Genomic DNA, 27,243 nt, shown 5'->3' on the forward strand with positions numbered 1-27,243 from the left:
TCCGTCACAACGGTTTACAATAGGGCACATAAAATAAGGATGCTGAAACATATTAATTTACACAAGTGCCATAATGGTTCGGTACATAGTTTTCTAAATGATATAATTGGTTTGTGATACAATACTGTCCAGGATTTATCAGTTTAAAAACAATTCTAATGCTTGGGACAGATAAAGGTACCTCAGAGGCAGAGTAAGGGTGGAGGAAATGAGAGATCATATAAGATCTACGGGAAAGTAAGCAATGCAAATGAGCAAGTGGTCCGGTCCTATTTCTTTAAGCAATTTACCTGGTAATAAAGCAATATACCTGGTAATAAAGCAATATACCTGGTAATAAAGGGATAAATTCATAGAAGAGTTGTATGGATTTATGCCTGCATTCAGTCTGAGGCCGTCCACACTGCACCAAGAGCCATGTGACAAGATCTGATAAACAGACTGATGATTTGGTGGGTGGAAATCCCCTATGTAAAGACAAGAGAAAATACAAATAAAGATTTAATACTCACAGTGTATTAGAAATTGTATTTATTATAGTAAGTTTGCTTATACAGTAATTGGTAAATCAAATGTACACTGCTGAAACCATACAAATGGAAATAAAAAGCAAAAATAGCTAGTTCTTAAAGCTGATCAGTTTTCATGCCATCTCACTGAACAGAAGCGAACAGACATTCACAGCAGCTGAAGCAGAAAAAAAAATACATAAGCAAAAAGTCATTGAAACATCTGTCTCAGTTAAAAAAATGGCTATGAGGCTAGTTCCTGCTTAATTTGAGTTTTGCGAGGTTTTGGTTACCAGACATTTTGGAAGATACACAGAGAAGACTTGTCCTTAAAAGAAGAGAAACTATATTTCCTGCTAATTTGTCTTCTAATCTTCCCTGGAGCAGAAGACTGATAGCTTCCTATTCAGGACAGCTGCAAACAGATTCACCCCAAATAGACCCCAGAAACACTGGCACATACAAGAAATGTTTCAAGAATCTCCTCTAATCACATTTAAGAAAAGCAGAAATTTGGAAGGATCCTCAGTGTTGAGATTACCAAGAACAGAATCCCATTTTACAGCTTTACATTTCCTACAAGGTCATTATAAACATGGGCTATGCATGATATGTCCCCAGTTTCTAAAGCAGAAAATATTCTGCATTCCCAGTATAGATAAATCTATTCCTTTTATCAACTGTGCCTCTAGTTATGTGGTTTATGCTATTTGTTGTCCATGTAAGAAACATTATGAACGAGAATTATAGAGCATCATAACTGTATTAGAACAAAAAGGATTGAGACTCCATTAGGCCCAAGTTTCTGTTTATAGAAAAAAAAACTGAACTGCTCCTTCTGAGGCTCAAACAGAAAGGAAAATTGGTTCTTACCTGCTAATTTTCGTTTCTGTAGTAATACAGATCAGTCCAGACTCCTGGGTTTTACCTCCGTTCCAGCAGATGGAGACAGGGTACCACTTCCAGGGTGGATGCCATGAGGCCGAGAACCTGCAGATAATCCCAAGTTATGGGACGGCTGGCTCCCATCAAGGACCGGAGACGCGTCTGAAGTTTTAACCTCCTCTTGGTAGTGAGACTGACTGTGTCTGCCTGGGTGTCGAACTGGACTCCCAGGTATTCCAGTGATTGGGAAGGCTGTAGGCAACTCTTGTTGAGGTTGACTACCCATCCCAGGCTTTCCAGAAGGGCGATCACTCTATTGGTTGCCCGATGGCTCTCCTCTCTTGATTTCGCCCTGATCAGCCAATCGTCTAGGTAGGGATGGACAAGGATTCCTTCCCGTCTGAGCGCCGCTGCTACCACTACGACCACCTTGGTGAAGGTCCGCGGCGCCGTGGCTAACCCGAAGGGCAGAGCCCGGAATTGGAAGTGGCGTCCCAGAACCTTGAAGCGTAGGTAGCGCTGATGATCCAGATGGATCGGGATATGCAGGTAGGCTTCTGACAAGTTTAAGGCCGTGAGGAATTCTCCTGGCTGTACTGCGGTCTTGACTGAGCGCAGAGTTTCCATGCGAAACCTCGGGACCCTTAAGTATCGATTGACTGACTTGAGGTCCAATACGGACCGGAAAGTGCCCTCTTTCTTGGGTACCATGAAATAAATGGAATAGTGTCCAGAATTCATTTCCCATGCAGGTACTGGGATGATGGCTTTCAAGGACAGGAGCCTTGCCAGGGTAGCTTCCAATGCTGCCTTCTTGTGTATGGGACACGAAGATTCCACAAACTTGTCCGGAGGGAGATGACGAAAATCCAGATAATACCCCTCTCGGATGATGGCGAGGACCCACTGGTCCGACGTAATCTCGACCCATCTGGGATAGAAGAGGGTTAACCTGCCCCCTATGGCTCCGTCCCCCGGATTGATCGGCTGATTCTCATTGTGAGGCGCGGCCGGGACCCGAACCCGAGCCGGCTCCTCTCTTGCGCTGCTTGGTCCGAAAGGACTGGTTCCTGGCCTGAGGACGAGGCGCCTGGTAGAGACTCCTATAGGGAGTGAAGCGCTGGGAGCTTCTACCTCTGGAGGGCCTTGGAAAGGCGCACTGGTTCCTTCTGAACCGATCTTCCAGCAGTCGAGGTACTGGAGAAGCGCCCCATGTGCTGGCCAGTTTATCAAGGTCGCTGCCGAACAGGAAAGAACCCCTAAAGGGCATTCTGGGGAGGCGTGTCTTCGAAGGGGCATCGGTTGACCAATTCCGTATCCAGAGCTGCCTCCTGGCGGCTACGGAGGTTGAGACCCCCTTGGCTGTTGTACGGACTGGACTAGGTCTGATGCAGCATCCGTAAGGAACGAGAGAGCTGACTCCATGTCTGTTGCCGGAGCATTGTTCCTGACCTGTGACAAACAGGAACGTGTCACCACTGTGCAGCAGGTTGCGATCCGCAAAGACAGAGCTGCCACCTCAAAGGTCTGTTTCAGGATGGCGTCCAGTCGCCGGTCGTGAGCCTCCTTGAGGGCCGCCCCCCCCCTCAACTGGAATGGTAGTGCGCTTGACCACAGCGCTAACCAAGGCGTCCACCTGAGGGCACGCCAGCATCTCCTTGATTGCCGGTTCCAGGGGGTACATGCCCGTCAGGGCCCGACCCCCTTTGAATGAGGCCGCCGGTGCAGCCCATTCCAAATCTATCAGTTGCTGTGCTGCTTGCAAGAAGGGAAAATGGCGGGCTGTAGGACGAAGACCTTCCAGCAGAGTGTTCTGCGTAGAGGGCACCGTAGTGCTGGGGCCTGTAATAGCCAACTCCGCCAGGCACTGAGATACCAGGTCAGAGAGATCCTCCTTAGGAAAGAACCGCCTCATGGTTCGATATGGCTCAATCCTCCGAGACATCAGGGTCCGCCTGAACTCGGAGGCGGGTGCCCATGATAAGGGCGCGAAGGTCCAGGGGCAGGATCAGCTGGAGTAAAGACAGCGGCGGCCGCAGCAGCAGGGCCTGGACGGGAAGCTGATTGCATCTGTCAAAGGCATGAATCCCCTTAAAGAGATCCACCCAGGAAATGGAAGCGGTCTCTAGTCGTCGGGGTACCAGGTCCCCCGGGATTCCAGGTTGTTCGAGACTGCCCGCTAGATCCGGGGTGGCCCCTGGGGAACTGTCCGCAAACCTTGGTTGAGACTGGTCCTGGCCCGAGGCTCCCACTGCCTCCTCACATTGGGCACAAAGGGAGTCTGGCTCCTCGCTATGCGTGGCTCTAAGCTGGCATGCTGAGCAGAGGCCGAGGGCTTTAATGCTGGAATCAGGAGGCGCCGCCGCTGAAGACGCTGAGGCGTTCTGTTCCATCGTGGCTTGGAAATGTAGCGGTGAGGAATATACGCCCAATCCAATATGCGCTCAATAATATGCGGCAGCAATATGCACTTAATACAACAGGCGCTCAATAATATGCGGCAATATGCGCTTAATACAACAGGCGCTTAACAATATGCGGCAGCAATATGCGCTTAACAGAACAGGCGCTCAATAATATGCGGCAGCAATATGCGCTTAATATAACAGGCGCTCAATAATATGCGGTAGCAATATGCACTTAATACAACAGGCGCTTAACAATATGTGGCAGCAATATATGTTCAATAATATCCAATATGCACTCATTAGTATGCGGCAGCAATATACGCACAATGATATACAATATGCGCTTAGCCATAGACAGGTGCCTATCATGGGCGCTCAATACCTGACCAAGGCCAACAAAATGGCGCCCTCCACGGCGTGCCGCCTACAGGCCACGCCGCTGATCCTCGTCCCTCGGAGACAAAAAAGTAAGAGATGTACGCCTTACCTGATCCTCGGCGGTCTCTGGCTGTGGGGGGAGAGGGTAAGTACCTTCACCGCCGCGCTTGAGGAATTTCACCCGCTGCCTCTGAGCCGCCGAACTCGTCTCGCTCGGGACTAAGTCCACGCCGGGACCGAGGTGCCTCTCAGCCCGACCCGAGCCCTTCACGCTCGGGGGCTAGATCCCTGCCGCGATTCATCCACCGGACCGAGGCCTAGACCTCCGAGGGCTCGCGGAAATCACCCCGGGAAACTCAACTGGGGGAGGGACCCTAGGGTATCACCGCAGGAGTGCGGGGCTAGATGTTCCTGGAGAAATTTTAGTAAGTAGAATAGAGAAAGTAGAAAATAGAAAGTAGTATTGGAAAACACGCTCTGCGAGCGTGCAGTCTCTCCAAACTGCTTTGGAGACGGAAATTACTGAGTTGCTACGCTTCTTGTGGGGGTATATATACCCGTGCTGACGTCAGATCCGTCTCCAACTGCTAGCACGAGTATACTATACCCATTCATTCTGAGTCCATCTGGCTACACCCTAGGAAAAAAGAACTCTCTCAGATTAGTTTTAAATGCGCCACATGCTAACTTCATGGAGTGCCCCCTAGTCTTTCTATTATCCGAAAGAGTAAATAACCGATTCACATCCACTCATTCTAGACCTCTCATGATTTTAAACACCTCTATCATATCCCCCCTCGGCCGTCTCTTCTCCATGCTGAAAAGTCCTAACCTCTTTAGTTTTTCCTCATAGGGGAGCTGTTCCATTCCCCTTGTCATTTTGGTAGCCCTTCTCTGTATCTTCTCCATCACAATTATATCTTTTTTGAGATGCGGCGACCAGAATTGTACACAGTATTCAAGGTGCGGTCTCACCATGGAGCGATACAGAGACATTATGACATTTTCCGTTTTATTCACCATTCCCTTTCTAATAATTCCCAACATTCTGTTTGCTTTTTTGACTGCTGCAGCACACTGAACCAATGATTTCAATGTGTTATCCACTATGACGCCTAGATCTCTTTCTTGGGTTGTAGCACCTAATATGGAACCTAACATTGTGTAACTATAGCATGGGTTATTTTTCCCTATATGTATTACCTTGCATTTATCCACATTAAATTTCATCTGCCCTTTTTAAATATTGGGGTTATATTAGCTATCCTCCAGTCTTCAGGTACAATGGATGATTTTAATGATAGGTTACAAATTTTTACTAATAGGTCTGAAATTTCATTTTAGTTCCTTCAGAACTCTGGGGTGTATACCATCCTGTCCAGGTGATTTACTAGTCTTCAGTTTGTCAATCAAGTCTACCACATCTTCTAGGTTCACAGTGATTTGATTCAGTCCATCTGAATCATTACCCAGATACTCAGCCAGATACTCAGCCAGGTTTCAGTTATAGAATCTCACTACCTAATCGTAATCTTTGTAAGTTACTCCCCAGTTCCTTGATCCAAGTTTATTCTCCCGGTTTGATGTAATTGCATTCTTACATGCTTGTTTCTGTTATAATGTAAACCAAAATGATATGTAACTTTGCTACATGAATTTCGGTATATAAAAATGTTAAATAAATAAATAAATTACCCATGAAAATCTTCTCCAGTATGGGTACCTCCCCAACATCCTCTTCAGTAAACACGGAAGCAAAGAAATCATTTAATCTTTCCGCGATGGCCTTATCTTCTCTAAGTGCCCCTTTAACCCCTCGATCATCTGACAGTCCAACTGACTCTCTCACAGGCTTTCTGCTTCGGATATATTTAAAAAAGTTTTTACTGTGAGTTTTTGCCTCTACGGCCAACTTCTTTTCAAATTCGCTCAGCCTGTCTTATTTATTTAAAGTTTTTGTATACCGACATTCGTTAAGAAAACATCACATTGGTTTCCATGGAACAAACAAACAGTAGCCATCGGGGCTTTACAATGAAACTGATAAGTGAACTGGGGATGGGGAAGAGGGGGGGGGGGGAACAAAGGTAATGCTGTACAAAAAGATAAATTCAATAAAATGATTGGATAAATGCAATAAAGTAATTAGATACAGGTATATTATTTACAATAATGTGTTAGGGGGAGAGGGTTAAGAAAGGAGGGAATGCGGGTAAATGTTTGGGGGGGGAGGAGAGGGGCAGAGGAGTTAGAGTGAAGGAGGGAAAAGTGACGAGAAGGAAGATTCATGTGTAGGCTCTTGTAAAAAGCCAAGTCTTGAGATTAGTTCTGAATTTTTTGGGGCAGGTCTCAAGGCGTAGGTAGGTGGGCATAGAGTTCCATAGAGAGGGTCCAGCTAGGGATAGCGCACGTTGTTTGGTGGTTGTTAGATGGAAGCGTTTGGGGGATGGAGTGTGAATGTTTGCAATGTAGGGCGTTCTGGTTGGTCTGGGGGAGAAACGGATATGTAAACTGTCTGAGAACCAGAGCATGTCAGGGTTGTGGACGGCTTTATGAATAAGGGTGAGGGTTTTGAATTGAATTCTGGCTGTGACGGGAAGCCAATGCAGTTGTTTGAGAACAGGTGTAAATGTGTTCTTTTCTGCGAGAGCCTGTTAATACACGTGCGGCTGCATTTTGAAGCAGCTGAAGGGGGGCAAGGCTGTTCTTCAGGAGACCTAGGAGTAAAGCGTTTGCATAGTCTATTTTGGATAATATTAGGGCTTGTAGAGCAGTTCTAAAATCGTTGAAATGTAAAATGGGTTTAAGTTTTTTGAGAGTGTGCAGTTTGTAGTAACAGTCTTTGATGGTGGAAGAGATGAATTTCTGTAAGCTGAATTGGGGGTCAAGTGTGACACCTAGGTCTCTTACGGTTTGGGAGAGGACGGGGAGCGAGAAGGATGAATTTGTTGAAAGAGTAGGTGAAGAACTGATGGGTTGCGGTGAGATGATCATGAGTTCAGTCTTGTTAGGATTTAGAGCTAGGTTGAGTTGAGTGAGAAGAGAGTTGATAGATGAGAGGGCACTATCCCATCTTTTTAGGGCATTGGGGATGGAATCAGTAATAGGTATAAGGACCTGCATGTCGTCAGCGTAGACAAAGTATGGGAGATTGAGATTTGAGAGTAGCTGGCAAAGGGGGAGGAGGTATATGTTAAATAGGATGGATGATAGGGAGGAGCCTTGGGGAACACCCCTTGTGATATCGATTGGTTCGGATTCGTGGTTATCAATTTTTACCTTATTTTATTTATTTATTTAAAAGTATTTATATACCGCTTTTTAAAATAAAATTGTCAAAACGGTTTACAACAAGTTAAAATAAAGTGAAAATAAAATATAACTAAAATAAACATAAAATACATAAATTTAGCTAAGTAGCTAGATAATTGCTAGCTAAAAAAGAAATTATTAACTAAAAAATAATAATAATGGTAACATGCCATGGGTAATCAGAATAGGGAAGGTAAAAGGGATGAAGGGGGGGGGGGGGTGGCAAATTATCAGATTAAAATATCCTAAGAAGAAAGCAGATGGGATGATTGGGTGGAAAGTTGAAGTAATATGTGTCTGATGGGTGAAATTTGAGGAGATGAGAACTTCATTTTTGATCGGGGAAATGCTTAGATGGAGTATTAAATGCTTGTTGAAAAAATAATGTTTTTAAAGCTTTTTTGAAATGACCTTGAAGTGTCTGTCACTTATGTATGATTTGAACCAGCGAAGTGGGGTCCCAGAGATGCCAATGTCAGTCAGCCTGTCGAGTAAAATAGAATGGTTAATAGTGTCGAAGGCTGCTGAGATGTCTAATAGAGCCAGGATAAATGTGTGACCTTTGTCAAAGCCTCTGATGACGAGGTCGGAGAGGGAGAGAAGTAGGGTTTCAGTACTGAAGTGCTTTCTGAAGCCATGTTGTGAAGGATAGAGTATCTGGTGCTGATCTAAGTAGTTTGAGAGTTGGGTGTTGACAGTTTTTTCAAGGATTTTAGCGATGAAGGGGAGGTTGGAAATAGGTCGGTAGTTGGACAAATCGGAAGGGTCAAGTTTTGGTTTCTTAAGACTGGGCTTGACTATGGCTAATTTGAACTAAGAGGGAACATCACCAGTGGAAATGGAGGTGTTGACAATATCAGCTAGCGGATGGGAAATGCTGTCTGGGATGGTCAAGAACATTTTGGAGAGGATCAAGTCTGAGGGATGGGTAGAGGGGCGCATTTTCTTAAGAATAGCAGAAATTTCAGATGAGGAAGTGCTTTCAAATGTGTCCATTTTGAAGTCAATGACTTTTGGGGAAAATTTGATCGGTGAGGGCACGGAGGGAAAGCGGGAGGCGATAGTGGCGATCTTGTTGTGGAAATATTGGGCGAGTTGGTTGCATTTGGTGTTAGGGTCCTCGCATGGTGGGGTCTTTGGGGATGTCTTCATGAGGTTCGATATAAGAGAGAACAGAGCTCTCGGGTTGAATTGAAAGTCGTGGATTTTGGCGGCGTAGTGGTCACGTTTGGCTTTGAGGGTGTTAGTTCTGTAATCGTGTAGTAAGGTTTTGTATTTGGCAAGTTGCTTGGCAGAGGGGTCTTTGCGCCATATTTTTTCTTGAGTTCTGAGATTGTGTTTTTGTAGTTTTAGTTCAGGGGTGTACCAGGGTTGCTTCGTTTTAGTGGATGGCTGGATTTCTTTCGTTATTAGAGGGCAAAGTTTGTTGGCTGTGTCTTTAGTGATGTGGTTCCATGTGGTGATGGCCGTTTGGGAATCTGAGAGGTCAAGGTTTTTGAGGTTATCAGTGAGGGTGTCAATGAGGTCATCTCTAGGACAGGCTCTCCTATATTGAATTGTAGTTTTTGTGTTGGGTTGGCTGGTGATGTTCTTGATTGAGCAGGAGGTTTTAATAAGAAAATGGTCCGACCAGGGAACGGGAGTGTATGTAGTGAGTTGTGGGAGGAGGTGGGAGTTCATGAAAATAAGGTCGAGGGAGTGTCCAGCTTTGTGCATGGGGCTGGTAATGATTTGATGGAGGTCCATCGCGTTAAAAGATGAGAGGAGGGTTTCACAGCTGTGAGAGAGTGGGAGTGTGTCAATATGGAGGTTGAAGTCTCCAAGGACTATGGCGGGTATGTCTCTGCTGATGTTTGCTGCAATGCATTCGATGATAGGTGAGATGTCAGAATCTAAAACGCCAGGAGGAGTGTATATAAGGCATATTTGTAAGATGGGGGATTTGAATAGGCCACTTCGTATTTGGAAGGGAGGACTACTGGAATTTGTTTAAGCTTAAGGTATTCTTTGCAGCCAGGAGTAATCCCCCACCTCTTTTTTTAGGTCTGGGAATGGAATGTATGTCATATTCGGTGTTGGGTAGTTGATTGATAAGTACGGAGTCAGTATCCTTCAGCCATGTCTCTGTGATGGCGCAGAGATCAGGCTTTTCATCAAGGAGCAGATCATTTAGGATAAGGGTTTTTTTGGTTAATGATTGTGAGTTGATCAATAGCATAGCGATGGTAGAGATGCCTAGTAGTTGTGTGAAAGGAGTGAGCAAAATAGGGAGGAGGAAGTTGTGTTGACGGTGTGATTGGGTGTGGAAGTATGTAGTGTGCCTGTGGTAATTATATCGGAGTTTGGAACTGGGGAAGGTAGCCATTGTGAGAGGGTAAGGGGAGGAGGGCACAAATGGAGAGGCACTAAATGCTGTGTCTCGCCTAACCTAGGTAGAAGGAGAGCACTACAAAGAGCCTTAAGTTGTAATGGGGTGTAGGCTTATAATAGTGAATGGTGTGCTGAAGAGCTCCTGGGTTAAGAACCTAAAGATGCAGAGTGCCAAAGGTGAGTAACAAAGGGGAGGGAGGGATAGGGGTAAGTTTGAACAAAATGAAAAGGCAAGTGGTGGAGGTTAAGGTGGGCAAAAAGGTGGAGTAAACAATTGCTTCTTTGTAGCATGAGTCCAGGTTAAGCCCTACGGGTCTGCACGAAGGGGCGCACAAAGGGGCGGGCTCCTTTGGCGCGCGACGCTCGGCGCGCGGCACTGGACTAGGCTGGATTTTAAAGCCCTGCGGGGGAATCCCAAGTGGCTGCTGGGAGCTTTCCCCGGGTTGGTCGGCACTGTCAGCGAAGGCGGAGCACTGCTGCGAGGAGGCGGCGGCTTCGGGCATGCAACGGAGGGAGCAGAGTGGTCGGCCGAGTGGGCCCACTGGGGTGAGTGTGTAATTGTTTGGCCTTACCCCGGTGGGTTCCTTGCACCGATCGCGCAGGCCTGCACTCTCTCTGAAACAGCCAACATTTATGCATTATCCTATTTTCTTCTGTTGGATCCTTCTTCCAATTTCTGAATGAAGATCTTTTGGCTAAAATAGCTTCTTTCACCTCCCCTTCAAGAGCCAGACATGGGGCAGACTATTCTTGTGACAATTTGTAATCAATATTTAACTGGTGGTGTTTCCATTTAAATGTTTGGAGACCAGAGTACATTCAGAGATGTCATCACAGAGAAGCTCTCTGTAGATTTTGTTTGATTTGTTTGAAGTTAGATATCTGTTAAAAGTCTGACACTTCCTTTGTGAATGTGGGTGTGTAATGTGTTTGAAAAGAAGAGTCAGTTCTCGAAGCTAGAATCATGCAGCATGCAAGACGTATAGCGGTGCCCCTAAACTTGTCCATAGCCGTGTCAGACACAGCTACATTGGGTGCTGGTATGCTTGACAGTTCACCAATGGATTGAACACCTCTGATGCAGGGGAGTTTCTCAGAAACAATGGCCAATGTCGGGCACTGTCCTGAAGACGTTTTCTTTCTATTTTTATCCTGCACAACCAATATGATAATTTTAAAAGTCATGCCTTTTTCTTTGGAAACAGTAAGTGGGTAATAAAGTGACAAAACTAAAATAATGAAATGTTTTTGGAATACATGATTACAGATAAAAGCACAAGCTGAGTGCTTTAGTTGGCTATACCATTATCCATCTTGGATAAGGACAGAACCCTTTATACAGCAACATTGACATATTGATTATCCCTTTTCATTACAATATTTATTTATAATAAACCTGCCAGAAAAGGAAATCATGATGGCCCTTGGCATGGCAATCTGTGCCATGAAAGCCCTCTTAACACTAGTGGCATTACAAACAACTGATCCATCATTGATAAAGATGAATTCGACACCCAGGGCAATCAAAAACCTCTAAAATTATCCTTATCTCAGTCTGAAATATCACTACAGATGAGATGAGATTGGAATAGGCCAAGTAAGGGAGCAACTTCTCTAAGCACAGATGACCCTTGGGAGATCAACAGGGTTCTACTTCAGAGCAGAAAACTGGAGCAGAAGTAAGGGGAGTATTGTCCAAGCATGGCAATTTGGAAATCTGGGCAATCTCAACCATGTTCGAGCCCTAGTAATCATGCATCAATGAGGAGCACCAAAATTTAGAAACCTCTACTCAAGGCTCAGGACTCATCTATTTTGACTCATGAGCTAAAGTCAAGGGAAGGGCGATTTGTCCAAACTATTGGATCTATGATAATCTTTTCTTGGTTAGAGGTGATGATGCAGATGAAATCACTTTTGATGAATTACTAGCACAACTTTGGTTGGCTCCCTGGGGTCGTCTTCTCTTGATGCTTCTAGATCAGCATCAAGCTGAACAGATAGGTACAGAACCTCTCCTGCATGGCTTGAACTACTCTTGGTGACATCTTAGTACAAACAATACAAAGACAGGGCCCCATATCTAGACATTTTTAGCTATAACCATAATGATCATTGAAGGACATTTTGAGAGCACAACGGGTACCACTTAAAACCAGTGGCTTCCTTCTCTGACATGGTGAGAAAATGCAATACCAACAATGCAAAATTAAAGGGTGATAATATTTTCACAAGAAAGATATTTCAAACATGAGAAAGAAGGGTATGATTGGACTGCTAGAGCTGAATATGTTCATGGGGTAGAAATGCTACACTACTTTGACAGTGAGTGTCCAAGCCAAAGAAAAAAATACTTAAAAAAAAAAAGCAGCTGAAAAACCTCACCATGCAAACAGCAAAATGATTAGCTGAAACAACGATTTCAAAGAGTGAAAAACTTTAAAAACAGACTAAGGCAAAAACAGCTATGTCCAGCGAACATTCTCTTCCATAAGAACATAAAAAATTGCCATACTGGGTCAGACCAAGGGTCCATCAAGCCCAGCATCCTGTTTCCAACAGTGGCCAAACCAGGCTACAAGAACCTGACAAGTATCCAAACACTAAGAACATCTCAACAGCACAAAAAACTGAGTAGTTATGGGTCCCAGTGGTGCAGAGAAAGTTACCAGACATCCCGGAAAATCTTTTAAGAAAGCTCCAGAATTATTTGCCATGCTGACACAAGACATTATTTGATTCATTTATGTGGCACCACTGAAACAGCTCGTCATAAGAAACTTCCAGTAAACAAGAGAAAAAAAAAACCTATGGTATTGTATTTGATGTTTCTTGCTTTGGTCTCTCTTGAAGTAGACAAATATTACTTTCCCTACAGGTCAAGGTATTTGCCTATGAGATGTTAATAAAGCTAGTCCATTCATTACAAACCTCGGCAAACGCCGCTTTGCTGCCTTATTTAGTGAAGGTGCTTTCTGAACAATTATACGCTTCAAATGATCAATAGCATCACAGCACTGTTGAACTGTGCCTGTTAGCAGAAAAGACACAAATGATATCAATGTAAATAAAGGAGACAAAGTACATTAAGATAAAAATTAAAGAACCGTACATTAAACTGTAAATTAAAGAACTGTATTCATTAATTACTCAGGCTTTTCAATCTTTTTTTTTTAAGCATCTTACTCAAAATATTGTCTCCCAATGTGGTTATCTGTGGCATGATTTACAATATTTTACATTTTCTCTCTCGTCTCCTCTCACACATATGTGCAATGACACTCTGTGGTTAAGAACAAAGGGCTGCTTTAATATCACTCAACCTCACTTGACCAGAGAGCAGGACTGTGAACTAAGGACCAAGAGCAATTTCCCTCTCCTCCCCTGCTTAGACGGGTAGTGCATTCACCACTGGAGCATTAGGCTGACTGCTACAGATTACCCTTTTTAAGTCAATATCAAATATTTATTTCATGTTGCATATACAAGGTCTGGAAATAATGCATGCTAGAGGGAAAGTATTACTATTATGTTAAGCAAAAAGAAATCAGATATCTGGAACAAATGAAGACAAGTTTCCTGTCCAGTCTATAACATCCTTGAGAACAAAAATGTTAGAAAAATTATGAATATGATAGAAGCTTCATGATACTGGCATTTTTACTTACTTTTATACAACAGCCTGATATAGAGAGTTGAATTTTAAATGAGATAATCCAATAGTCTCCCCATATAAAAGAGCCTAAATGCTTGAAAAACAACTTTTCATGACATATCTAGAAGTGTATTATTGTCAAATAACTTCCACTTTTGGGAAAACTGCAATAAAATCCCAAATTATGTGGCTAGCCATAAAAAATGTTGTTGATGCATAGTTATGTTTTCCTTATGCCAGTTTCAAGAAGAAGTTGGGAGGAGATGAAGGTCAAAATGAGGTGTGAAAGGAGGAAGGGAAAAATGAATGAAGTAGTATACAGGGAAGGGGAGATTTGTTAGGTATGAGGTGACAGAGAAGGGGAGACATGGGAAGGATGGCAGAAGAATCAGTACTTCGAAATGGTAATCTCTTACCAAAATCAGCAAGGCTGTCAGGTCAAAAGTTTATGTTTACATATTAAGCTGCAACTTACCTAATGATTTTTCATCCCGGTGACTCAATGCCAGACTTTCCAAATACACAACCAATATTTCAAAAACAAACTGTTCAACCAATGCATTTTCTTCTCTACAAAAAATATAACAATTTGGGATAAGATTAAAGAAGAGCAAAAGATTAGCAGTAAAGTTAATCATTAAGTCTGTTTGTATTATCCTACATAAATGTAAATTAAAATTTAAAAAATATTTTACTTATAGCAACTCGTTTCCAAATTTCTCCTTGTGATAAGAACATAAGAACATTCCATACTGGGTCAGACCAAGGGTCCATCAAGCCCAGCATCCTGTTTCCAACAGTGGCCAATCCAGGCCATAAGAACCTGGCAAGTACCCAAAAACTAAGTTACAGTTGCCAGTAATAGCAGTGGCTATTTTCTAAGTCAACTTAATTAATAGCAGGTAATGGACTTCTCCTCCAAGAACTTATCCAATCGTTTTTAAACACAGCTGTACTAACTGCACTAACCACATCTTCTGGCAACAAATTCCAGAGTTTAATTGTGCGTTGAGTGAAAAAGAACTTTCTCCAATTAGTTTTAAATGTGCCACATGCTAACTTCATGGATTGCCCCCTAGTCTTTCTATTATCCGAAAGAGTAAAAAACCGATTCACATCTACCCATTCTAGACCTCTCATGATTTTAAACACCTCTATCATATCCCCCCTCAGCCATCTCTTCTCCAAGCCGAAACGTCCTAACCTCTTTAGTCTTTCCTCATAAGGGAGCTGTTCCATTCCCCTTATCATTTTGGTAGCCCTTCTCTATACCTTCTCCATCGCAACTATATCTTTTTTGAGATGCGGCGACCAGAATTGTACACAGTATTCAAGGTGCGGTCTCACCATGGACCGATACAGAGGCATTATGACATTTTCCGTTTTATTCACCGTTCCCTTTCTAATAATTCCCAACATTCTGTTTGCTTTTTTGACCACCGCAGCACACTGAACCGACGATTTCAATGTGTTACCCACTATGACGCCTAAATCTCTTTCTTGGGTGGTAGCACATAATATGGAACCTAACATTGTGTAACTATAGCTTGGGTTATTTTTCCCTATATGCATCACCTTGCACTTATCCACATTAAATTTCATCTGCCATTTTGATGCCCAATTTTCCAGTCTCACAAGGTCTTCCTGCAATTTATCACAATCTGCTTGTGATTTAAATACTCTGAACAATTTTGTATCATCTGCAAATTTGATTACCTCACTTGTCATATTTCTTTCTAGATCATTTATAAATATATTGAAAAGTAAGGGTCCCAATACAGATCCCTGAGGCACTCCACTGCCCACACCCTTCCACTGAGAAAATTGTCCATTTAATCATACTCTCTGTTTCCTGTCTTTTAGCCAGTTTGTAATCCACAAAAGGACATCGCCACCTATCCCAGGACTTTTTATTTTTCCTAGAAGCCTCTCATGAGGAACTATCAAAAGCCTTCTGAAAATCCAAGTACACTACATCTACCGGTTTAACTAGTTATTTATTTAACTAGTTATTGTCATCTAGTTAAATTGTCATCTAGTATTACCAGTTAAACTATAATATTTATTTATCACTATGTTAAATTGTCAGCTATTTATATTGTTCCATAAGTTCTACAGTTCTATGTAAATCTCCGCTCTCCGTTGGACAGTTCATTGTTTTATGTAAACCGGAGTGATTTGTAGTCTCTACAAGAACTTCGGTATATAAAAATTAAAAATAAATAATAAATAAATAAATGTTTATTAACTCCTTCAAAAAAGTGAAGCAGATTTGTGAGGCAAGACTTGCCCTGGGTAAAGCCATGCTGACTTTGTTCCATTAAACCATGTCTTTCTATATGTTCTGTGATTTTGATGTTTAGAACACTTTCCACTATTTTTCCTGGCACTGAAGTCAGGCTAACCGGTCTGTAGCTTCCCGGATCGCCTGAAGTTACAGATTGCAGGTGTATGCTTTTATGTTTGAAATATATGCTTTGAATCTCTTCTGAAATGTTTAACATTTTTAGACTTAATATAATAGGGCTGAATATTATTGCATACTTTTATTTCCTCACAAATTATCTTTGGGCTTTGTAATCCAGTGTTCAGGAGAAAACTGTAGCAGTAAAAATACTCTAGAACAAGAGGCCATGGTATTGAGGCACCAACTGAAGCAACATTATAAAATATTTCTTTACAGAAAGAATGATGAATGCATGGAATGGTCTTTCACTGCAGGTAATGGAGACAAAAATGGTAACAGAATTTTAAAAAAAGCATGGGGTAAAGACAAAGGATTCCTATTGGAAGAGAGGTGAGGGAGGACAGCCAAGGATTGGCTAGGATCTATGGCACTGCACCAGCGGTGGAACTGGGCAGACTAGATGGGCAAATGGTCCTTATCTGCTGTCATATTCTATGTCTGTGACAGAAACATAGCTCGGAGGCAACTCATCTTTCACTCCCTCAAAAGCAGAGAAAGTGAGAGGTGATGAGAACAAAGTAGACTGGCTAAAGGAAGCCCAACCCAGCGATACTGTTGACCAGGAGATAGCAGATTTGGTGCCAACAGGCTACAACTCCCCAGAAACCTACAGCGTTGATGATGGCAGATTGATGAGATTGACATAATTGGCATCACAGAGACCTGATGGAAGGAGGATAACCAATGGGACAGTGCTATACAGGGTACAAATTATATCGCAATGATAGGGAAGATCAACTTGGTGGTGGTATACTTTTATATGTCTGGGAGGATCTAGAGTCCAACAGGATTAAGATCATACAAGAGAATAAATGCTCAGTAGAATCTATATGGATAGAAATCCCATGTGTGTTGGGTAAGAGTATAGTGAGAGGAGCATACTATCGTCCACCTGGCCAAAATGGTCAGACAGATGATGACATGCTAAGAGAAATCAGGGAAGCTAACCAATTTGGCAATGCAAAATCAATGGGAGATTTCAATTACCCCAATATTGACTGAGTAAATGTAAATTCAGGACATGCTAGAGACAAAGTTCCTAGATGTCATAAATGGCTGCTTCATGAAACAATTGGTTCAGGAACCAACGAGAGAGGGAGCTATTTTAGATTCAATTCTTAGTGGAACGCAGGATTTGGTGAGAGAGGTAACGATGGTGGGGCCACTTGGCAATAATGATCATAACATGATCAAATTTAAACTAATAACTGGAAGGGGGACAATAAATAAATCCACAGCTCTAACACTACATTTTCAAAAGGGAAACTGATAAAATTAGGAAAATAGTTAGAAAAAAACTGAAAGGTGCAGCTGCAAAGGTTAAAAATGTTCAACAGGCATGGACATTATTTAAAAATACAATCCTAGACATGCAGTCCAGATGTATTCCACGCATTAAGAAAGGTGGAAGGAAGGCAAAACGATTACCAGCATGGTTAAAAGGTGAGGTGAAAGAGGCTATTTTAGTAAAAAAAAAAAAAAATCCTTCAAAAACTGGAAGAAAATAGGATAAAGCATAAGCATTGTCAAGTTAAGTGTAAAACATCGATAAGACAGGTGAAGAGAGAATTTGAAATGAAGTTGGCCGTAGAGGCAAACACTCATAATAAAAACTTTTTAAAATATATCCGAAGCAAGAAACCTGTGAGGGAGTCTGTTGGACAGTTAGATGGGTTAAAGGGGCTCTTAGGGAAGATAAAGCCATTGCAGAAAGACTAAATTAATTCTTTGCTTCCATGTTTACTAATGAGGATGCTGAAGAGATACCAGTTCCGGAGATGGTTTTTGAAGGGTGATGAGTCAGGCGAACTGAACGAAATCACTGTGAACCTGGAAGATGTAGTAGGCCAGATTGACAAACTAAAGAGTAGCAAATCACCTGGACCGGATGGTATGCATTCTAGGGTACTGAAGGAATTAAAAAATGAAATTTCTGATCCATTAGTTACAATTTGTAACCTATCATTAAAATCATCCATTGTACCTGAAGACTGGAGGGTGGCCAATATAAGCCCAATATTTAAAAAGGGCTCCAGGGGCGATCCGGGAAATTATAGACCAGTGAGCCTGACTTCAGTGCCGGGAAAAATAGTGGAAACTATTCTAAAGATCAAAATCGTAGAGCATATAGAAAGACATGGTTTAATGGAATACAGTCAAACATGGATTTACTCAAGGGAAGTCTTGCCTAACAAACCTGCTTCATTTTTTTGAAGGGGTTAATAAACATGTGGATAAAGGTGAACCAGTAGATGTGGTGTATTTGGATTTTCAGAAAGCATTTGACAAAGTCCCTCATGAGAGGCATCTAAGAAAACTAAAAAGTCATGGGATAGGAGGCGATGTCCTTTCATAGATTACAAACTGGTTAAAAGACAGGAAACAGAGAGTAGGATTAAATGGTCAATTTTCTCAGTGGAAAAGGGTAAATCAGTGGATCTGTACTTGGACCTGTGCTTTTCAATATGTTTATAAATGATCTGGAAAAGAATTCGATGAATGAGGTTATCAAATTTGCAGATGATACAAAATTATTCAGAGTAGTTAAATCACAAGTGGATTGCGATACATTACAGGAGGACCTTGCAAGACTGGAAGATTGGGCATCCAAATGGCGGATGAAATTTAATGTGGACAAGTGCAAGGTGTTGCATATAGGGAAAAATAACCCTTGCTGTAGTTACACGATGTTAGTTTGCATACCAGGAGCTACCACCCAGGAAAAAGATCTAGGCATCATAGTGGATAATACTTTGAAATCATCAGCTCAGTGTGCTGCAGAATCAAAAAAGCAAACAGAATGTTAGGAATTATTAGGATGGGAATGGTTAATAAAATGCAAAATGTCATAATGCCTCTGTATCGCTCCATGGTGAGATTGCATCTTGAATATTGTGTATAATTCTGGTCGCCGCATCTCAAAAAAAGATATAGTTACGATGGAGAAGGTACAGAGAAGGGCGACCAAAATGATAAAGGGGATGCAACAGCTCCCCTATGAGGAAATTCTGAAGAGATTAGGCTGCTCAGCTTGGATAAGAGACAGCTGAGGGGGATATGAGGTCTTTAAGATCATGAGAGGTCTTGAACGAATAGATGTGAAGCGCATATTTACACTTTCAGATAAAAGAATGACTAGGGGCATCCCATGAAGTTAGCAAGTAGCACATTTAAGACTAATCGGATAAAATTCTATTTTACTCAATGCACAATTAAGCTCTGGAATTTGTCGCCAGAGGATGTGGTTAGTGCAGTTAGTCTATCTGGGTTCAAAAAAGGTTTGGATAAGTTCTTGAAGGAGAAGTCCATTAACTGCTATTAATCAAGTTTACTTCGGGAATAGCCACTACTATTAATTGCATCAGTAGCATGGGATCTTCTTGGTGTTTGGGTACTTGCCAGGTTCTTGTGGCCTGGTTTGGCTTCTGTTGGAAACAGGATGCATGGTCTGACCCAGCATGGCTATTTCTTATGTTCTAAGGGAACTGTAGTTTTGTCCATGATGGATTTTCCATCTTTAGTCCTATGTGTCCATGAATTACATAGCAGAAATTTATTTTAATAATTCTATCAATATCTATTTAAGAAATCCTAAACAAGCTACTGTTTAATAGGGATGTGCAGAGCAAAAGTTTAAGTTCATATGTCCATATGTCCAAAGGGGGTCCCATTTGCGGTCAATATGGACATAAACAGAATTCAATGAGTTGAGTATATGTCCATATGTGCAAATAAAAATGTAAACCCCTCACCCTCCTTAATCCCCCCCCCCCAAGACTTACCACAACTCCCTGGTGGTCCAGCGGGGTCAGGACGCCATTTCTGACCAACTTAGCAAGGAGCACGTGATGTCGGCGTCACGTCGGAGTGACGCGGCGTCACGTGATTCCCCGCGGGTTTGCGCCGGAACGCTCGTTCGGCCCAAAAGGAACTTTTGGCCAGCTTGGGGGGGCCTCCTGACACCCCCCAAGCTGGCCAAAAGTTCCTTTTGGGCCGAACGAGGGTGCCGGAGGGAACTCGCGGGGAATCACGTGACGCCGCGTCACTGCGACGTGGCGCCGACGTCACGTGATTCCCCGCGGGGTCGCTTCCGGGATCCTCGTTCGGCCCAAAAGGAACTTTTGGCCAGCTTGTGGGTGTCAGGAGGCCCCCCCAAGCTGGCCAAAAGTTCCTTTTGGGCCGAATGAGGATCCCGGAAGCGACCCCGCGGGGAATCACGTGATGTCGGCGTGACGCGGCATCACGCGATTCCCCGCGAGTTCCCTCCGGCACCCTCGTTCGGCCCAAAAGGAACTTTTGGCCAGCTTGGGGGGGCCTCCTGACATAGCTATGTTGAATAAGTTGGAAATCCGATTGTTTATGTCTTATCACTTTTTTAAGTTAAAAAAAAAAAAAAGTAGCGTTTTACATTTATGTTCAATACGAATGCACACCCCCTACTGTTTAAGCACAGAATCTGAAGTCTACCATGCAGTTTAGAACATATGTTCTCTTATTCTTCTACAATCTTTATTAGAAATAATGACCAATTTTAATAATTCTGCTATGTCAACTAGGTAACACCCCAGTGATCATATAGATGTCCATTTTCAAAATCCACTGAGCTGGAAAGAAAACTGGAAAAAAAAATCCACTGAACCGGAAAGTTACCTTTAGTGGGATGTTCAGCTGAATCAAAATGGATAGGGTTTTAGCTGAAGATTCCCCTGAATCTAGCTGGACAAAATTTGCCTGGTTAAATTTAGGCCTATTTTTCCATTCAAACTTAAATGGGTAACATAACTGGTTAGTACTTACAATGTAACTCCTGTTCGGCAGGGAAATAACTACAGTACCTGAAAGGAGACATCTTCAGCTTAGATTTAGAAAAGCAAGTAATTAAATCTAAAATCCAAATTCCATATCCTGACCTAACCATGCCTCTGGTCCCACCCTTTTTTTTTTAAAGAAAGTTAAGGGGTTACGTTTTTAAAAATAAACTCCATAGTTGCCTTCAGAAATACAAAAGCAGTATCTGCATGTGGTAGACACCTTGAAAACCATTCTCATGAGATCAACATTTTATTTTATCTAGGAGGTGCTTTACTATAGAAACATCACAATATGAATTGTTTTATTCTAGTTTAGCTGTCTAAACTGTTACCTCACCTAAATTCTCTGTAGATGTTGTTGAAAGCCAGGGCAGCTCCTAGCCTCTTGAATGCATTAGGATGAAGTGCAAGGTTAAAGAGACGTTTAAAAAGTGATTTTGGATTCACTGGACTCTTCTCCAGCTGCTGTGGTGTTTTCTGTTTGATAGACCATTTTAGAAATTCCTGAACACAATGACCACAGAAGTCTCTCAGTGTGCTGTCAACAGGATCTACTATTCCATCCTTAAGTGGAAAAAAATACACCTTTTATTAGACAGAACAGACCAGCTGACAACCTAGTCCCAACATATTGAATCTCGATAATGTTTTGTCTTGAGAAAAAAATCTCATTAACAGAAACAAAAATGTTTCACAATCCAAAAAATCACAGCTGGCTGGGAACATGGTTAAAAATAAACATTATTTTGCAGCACACAAATATAAACGGTCTGTTATCTTTCATTAAGCAAAAATGTATTTTGCTGCCTTTTTAATCCTCGACTATTAGCAAAACGGATTAAAATCAAAATTGTCTGAAATGATTAAGCAAGCACTGCCCTTAAAATGCTAGATCTATATTTAGCACTTTGTGTTATGCTTTTAAAATGCAGACCTGATATACATTATCCTTAAAAAGTTAAAGTAAACAAATTTACCTACCAAAATAGCTTCCAGTAATGCTACTGTGTCTTGACTTTCAAATTTTTTATTATTGGTGAACCAATGAATCAATCCCATGACTAGCGGCTCATAGAGCTGTCTTGTGACCTAAAATGTAAAACAGAACTGAAGCACCACTTTCCAATTTTTGGCTTTGAAATAAAGGCATTGTGTGTTAAGCATTAATAGACCACAAAATAAAGAAGTTGCTTACCTGTAATGCAGGTTCTCTACAGACAGCAAGATAAATTAGCCATAACAAATAGGTGACATCATTTAAGGTTTATTATTATTTATATACCGTCATCTCAGCGGTAGCCTTCACAACGGTTTACATTACAATAAAAAACATAGTAAGAAAGTTACAATCGTTTATAAATAGAAAAATAAAAGGTAAAAATTACTAGCTTAGAGAAATAGCTTAAAAGATAAGATTACTAAAAGACAGAATAAAACTATACATATTAAGCCAATAAAATCATTTGAGAGCACCAACATGATTCGAGCACTCAGAAGTATTTCTGAGCAGGTGCAGGAGTTCTCATGTGCGACTACAGCTTTATGAATCCCTCAGTCTCTTTTGGAGCTTAACAGCTAAATTTTAAATCCCATTCATGCGGGGAAAATGGGGGTTACGTACGAGTGCTGCACACATTTTAGAAAAGGCCCAGCCGTGCCCGTAACCCCTGTTACGCGCACAAGAGCCTGGCTTCTATCAAGGGGGGGTCCTGGGGGCGGGGAAGTGTGGATCAGGAGGCCCCCATTACAGCAGCCATGTGGCGCTCTACTGGCGCACGAATGTTTTAAAATCACACATGCATGTGCGTGCACCGGATAGCGTGCGCACACGGAGGCGCGTGCGTATTTTATTAAAATCTACCCTTAGGGGGCCGCTAGTGAGCAGCGCTGCAAGATGGCCGCTTAACCCTCAAGCTCCGCTCCCGAACTCTCCTCTTTAGGCTTTTTCTAAGGTAAAAAGCAGACCTACCTGCGACTGCAACATTTATTGCTGTCTATTGTGCTTGGGATGGCCGCATGACAAAGAGCGGCAGATTTAAAGCAATTTGCTTTTAGCAAGCTGGCAGACGAGATCCCGCCCGAAGAAAGCACACAGTCGTCTGTCTCCCAGGGAGAAATGGCCGCCGGAGATGGCACGGGCTCAGCGCGCGTGGAAGGCCGTGACCAGCTACCGGGTACCTCCGGTCCCGACTTCCCCACGCGGGACGAAATGCGGAGGTGGTTTGTTGAACTCCAGACGGACCTCAAGAACCATAGGGCAGAAATTTTAGCTTGCATTGAAAACATGAAAAAGGATCTTGCCTCCCTGGGTTCCTGCGTCGATGAACTGGATGGGAGGGCAGACAGACAGAGCGTTCATGTCGACGCACTTTCTGCACAGGTGAAGCAGTTTACGTCTGAGTTGGAGGCCCTGTGGGACAAAGTAGAAGACCTCGAAAACCGCTCGCACAGGTCCAACCTCTGCATTAGGGGAATTCCTGAGGAGGAGCAATACGCGGATAGCATGAAGACAGCAATGGCGGTCTGCCAGGATCTCTGGGACAGCTTCGGAGCACCCCTGGAAGAGCGCGAACATCTATTCACAGTGAGCTTGGAGAGGGGCCATCTTGCCCTTGGGCCTAAAAGAAATAACCAGCCCAGAGACATTATCATCAAATTTCTTCACTTTAGAACTAAGGAAGACATTATCAAATTAGCCCGTGCTCACCCTCACTGGAAATGGCGCAACCATGACATCGCCATCTACAATGACCTCGCTCCTTCCACGCTGCAGAAGCGGTATCAATTGCGTGAAGCTACGACCATTTTACGCAGAGAAGATATTCGATACAGATGGGCCTTTCCATTCGCCTTGATCTTTCAACACCAAGGCACCTCCTATAGGTTCAAATCGCTAGCTGAGGGGGCGGACTGTTTCACTCAAGCTGGCATCAGCTTTGATTTCGCTCCAGCCCCTAGACCTGCGCCCATTTCAACTACGTATGCAGTCCTATGATGGCGGCGGCAGGGCCTGGGCCGAGGTTGGCTTCGCAGACAACCAGCTTGCCCTAGGAGTGCTACAGCAGATAAGAGCTGACTGTGAAGGGACTTTCATTGGTTACAGCTTGAGTCGAGGGGGCAGTATAACTGTTAAGAGTTCAGTGGTTTTCTTCCTTGAAATGTTTTTGCTTTTTTGCTGTTCTATATTTCCTGAAAGGCTATACTTTTCTGTAGGGTAGGCAATAGAGAGCACCAAACCTAATCTATAGTTAATTACGCTCATCATGCATATATGGGAGGGGAGGGGGAGGGAGAGGATACCAGCTGGCCCGGCAGCGAGGCCCATCATGTAACCCCAGGGGTTGGATTCGCGGAGTAAGGCGAGCGAATCCCTTCTAGATAAGGCAGAGGAGTTGGTGGAGCTAGCTTCTTTGGCTAACTTTATTTTTTATTGAAGATTCCAGTTGTTCTTTTTCTATATGGTTGGGGTTAAGATACATCAATTATAAGTGCAAATAAGTCTTTGCTGGTCAAGTTTCACATATAATTTTTATTCTCAATGCGGCAACTCCTCTTAGTAAAACACAAGGTTACATAACAATTCCCCCAATAATCGCTCCGGTGTGAGATCGGGGTTAAGATACATCCACATTCACTTTCCCAGTGCTTGCATGGGCGCCAGATAGCCTTTCTCATTGCTTTCACAGTGACCTTACTTCTTATCATTGATTATGGTTAAGATAATCTCTCTTAATGTTAAAGGCCTGAACACATATAGAAAGCGCTTTCTACTTAAAAAGGAATTGCTGAATCAAAAAGCGGACGTAGCGTTCATTCAGGAGACCCACCTGAAACGCAAACATGAGCATTTGCTATCTTATAAGGAATATCCACACGTACTTTTGGCAGTCAGTGGAAAAGAAGCTAAATATTCTGGAACAGGGATACTGCTTTCGAATCATTTGGTATTTGAATATATTTCCCACATGGTTGACTCGAATGGGAGGTTCCTTATCTTAAACATTCAAATTGGCACAAAAAAATATGCCCTTGTGTCTATTTATGCCCCAAATCGAGACCAAAGTCATTTCTGGCAGGCGATGAATAGAGCGCTGCTACTACATGCTGACGGCCCGATCATACTAGGTGGGGACCTTAATGTTGCGCTACGGTCTGACATGGATACCTCTAATCCACATTATCAAGCCCCTGGTCACACTAAGACATTATTACGGGATTTCATGGCTGACTGGAACCTTGTTGACATATGGAGAAACCGGTTTCCCAAAACCCGATCTTATTCCTTTTATTCAGCACCTCATGATAGCTATTCTCGCATTGATTATTTTCTGGTGGATAAACTTGTGGGAAATCAGGTTAGGGGAGCAGACATTGATGTAATCACATGGTCTGACCACGCCCCCATTGGTCTTGAGATTGACCTGGGCGATCTGGACGAAGGAAGCCGATTCTGGAAGCTGAAGGAATCCCTCATGCAAGACACTGCCTTTGTACAGGCCTTGGGCACACAGCTGCAGGAATATTTCCGCCTGAATAGGGCTGGGGAAACCTCCCCTAGCACTTTATGGGAATGTTCCAAGGCGGTTGCAAGGGGGATCCTAATTTCTAGGGCCACCGCTTGCAAACGCTAGGAATAGGGGGCACATCGCGATCTGATGGATAAAATTGCTGTTCTGTCGCAGGTCCATATGAGGACCCAATCCCGGCGCTGCTATCAGAAGGTATTAGCCCTAAAAAATGAGCTAGCCCAAGCACATACTGTATGCCCTGGAATCCCTTAAGCAGAAATATTATGAGGGTGGGAATAAGGCAGGATGACTTCTGGCCCGCCAATTACGGGTCCAGCTTTCCCAAAATAACATCTCTAAAATTAAGAATCCAACCGGTGGCATCTTAACGGCCTCTGTGGATATTCGGAATATTTTTTCAAATTTCTATCAGACATTGTATGCACCGGAGAGGTCCCTTCAGCAACCAGACATAGATGAATATTTACAAGACCTTGGCCTGCCTGGCTTGACTCCTGACCAATGACAGAGTTTGGACGCTCCTATTATGCCCAGCGAGATCAAGTTGGTGATCAAATCATTAAAACCCGGCAAATCACCCGGCCTAGATGGCCTCTCTGGGGTTTATTATAAGAAATGTAGATCAATAGTTGCAGAGCCCCTAGCTCAATATTTTAACAACATTAGAGAGGGCGGAGGTATCGGATACCATAACAACGTAGCTGGTATAACCGTTCTGGCCAAACCAGGACGAGATCTGGCACAATGTGGTTCCTACAGGCCTATTTCGCTCATAAATGTGGACCTAAAAATCATTGCATGGGTTCTAGCCCAACATCTCAATAAATTTCTCCCACAGCTAGTTCACTCAGACCAGGTTGGGTTTATCCCGCAGCGCATGGCGGCGGACAATATACGAAAAGTCATTGATCTTATTTGATGGGTGCGCAGAGCCCGGATTCCTACGGTCTTATTATCACTTGATGCTGAAAAGGCATTTGACCTAGTTCATTGGCCTTTCTTCTTCTCCACATTAAGGCAAATGGCGTTTGGACCCTTTTTCCTTCAATGGGTACAACAGCTTTACAACAATCCCTCTGCCCGGGTTAAAGCAAACAACGGCTATGGCCCGGCTTTCTCCATAGGGAGGGGTACCAGACAAGGGTGCCCATTGTCCCCTTTGCTATTCGCCTTGTATCTAGAACCCTTACTGACCAGGATATGCAGGGCAGCTGATATCCACGGAGTTTTGTTCGGTAATGTGGAGTACAAAGCATCACTCTTTGCGGACGATATACTGCTCACACTAACGGACCCGGCCCTGTCTCTGGAGGGAGTCACACGCGAATTGCACAGGTATGGCACGGTAGCAGGTCTCACGGTGAATCTATCGTTCCATCCATGTCCTTACACCATATGCCGAATCTATCTAAGTCTGAATTGCTTAATGTAACCTTGGATCCAGCTGAAGCACAGGCCATCAGTAGTAGATTCCCATATAAATGGGCGGTCTCATATTAAGTACCTGGTGGTCTTCCTAACGGCCAGATTACCTGATCTTTATCATCTTAACTATACACCTCTGATTGATAAACTAACCCTGGACATGAGTAGGTGGAATAGGATCACCTTTTCTTGGCTGGGAAGAATCGCAATAGCTAAAATGACGGTACTGCCCAAATTTCTATATTTATTGTCTTCTTTACCGACAGGTATTCCCCCCCCCCCCCCAGCCCTTCGACATTGGCAGAAACGAATTTTTGACTTCATTTGGCAACAGCCCCCCCCCCCCCCCCCGGCTCGCCACGTATACCTTCCAAAGTCATAAAGGGGCTTGAGAGTACCTACCGTGTTTCCCCGAATATAAGACAGCGTCTTACTTTCTTTTTACCCCCAAAAGTCCCACTATGTCTTACTTTCAGGGTATGTCTTATATTGGA

The 27,243-nt window shown here is 43.1% G+C and overlaps 1 protein-coding gene across 2 annotated transcripts in view; it reads right to left on the bottom strand.

Annotated features, from left to right (window-relative positions):
- PRKDC (protein kinase, DNA-activated, catalytic subunit) overlaps positions 1 to 27,243 on the bottom strand; it is a 683,602-nt gene that overhangs the window by 422,900 nt on the left and 233,459 nt on the right. For both annotated transcript variants that reach the window (XM_029591248.1, XM_029591249.1), the window contains exons 26-30: positions 21,777 to 21,884; positions 21,133 to 21,359; positions 13,993 to 14,087; positions 12,794 to 12,893; positions 331 to 467 (exon numbers count right to left, since the gene is read on the bottom strand). In XM_029591248.1, coding sequence (XP_029447108.1) covers positions 331 to 467; positions 12,794 to 12,893; positions 13,993 to 14,087; positions 21,133 to 21,359; positions 21,777 to 21,884 — 667 coding nt within the window. The remainder of the gene's footprint in view (positions 1 to 330; positions 468 to 12,793; positions 12,894 to 13,992; positions 14,088 to 21,132; positions 21,360 to 21,776; positions 21,885 to 27,243) is intronic.

Source organism: Rhinatrema bivittatum, chromosome 2 (assembly GCF_901001135.1).
Source record: "Rhinatrema bivittatum chromosome 2, aRhiBiv1.1, whole genome shotgun sequence".
Lineage (NCBI taxonomy): Eukaryota > Metazoa > Chordata > Amphibia > Gymnophiona > Rhinatrematidae > Rhinatrema > Rhinatrema bivittatum.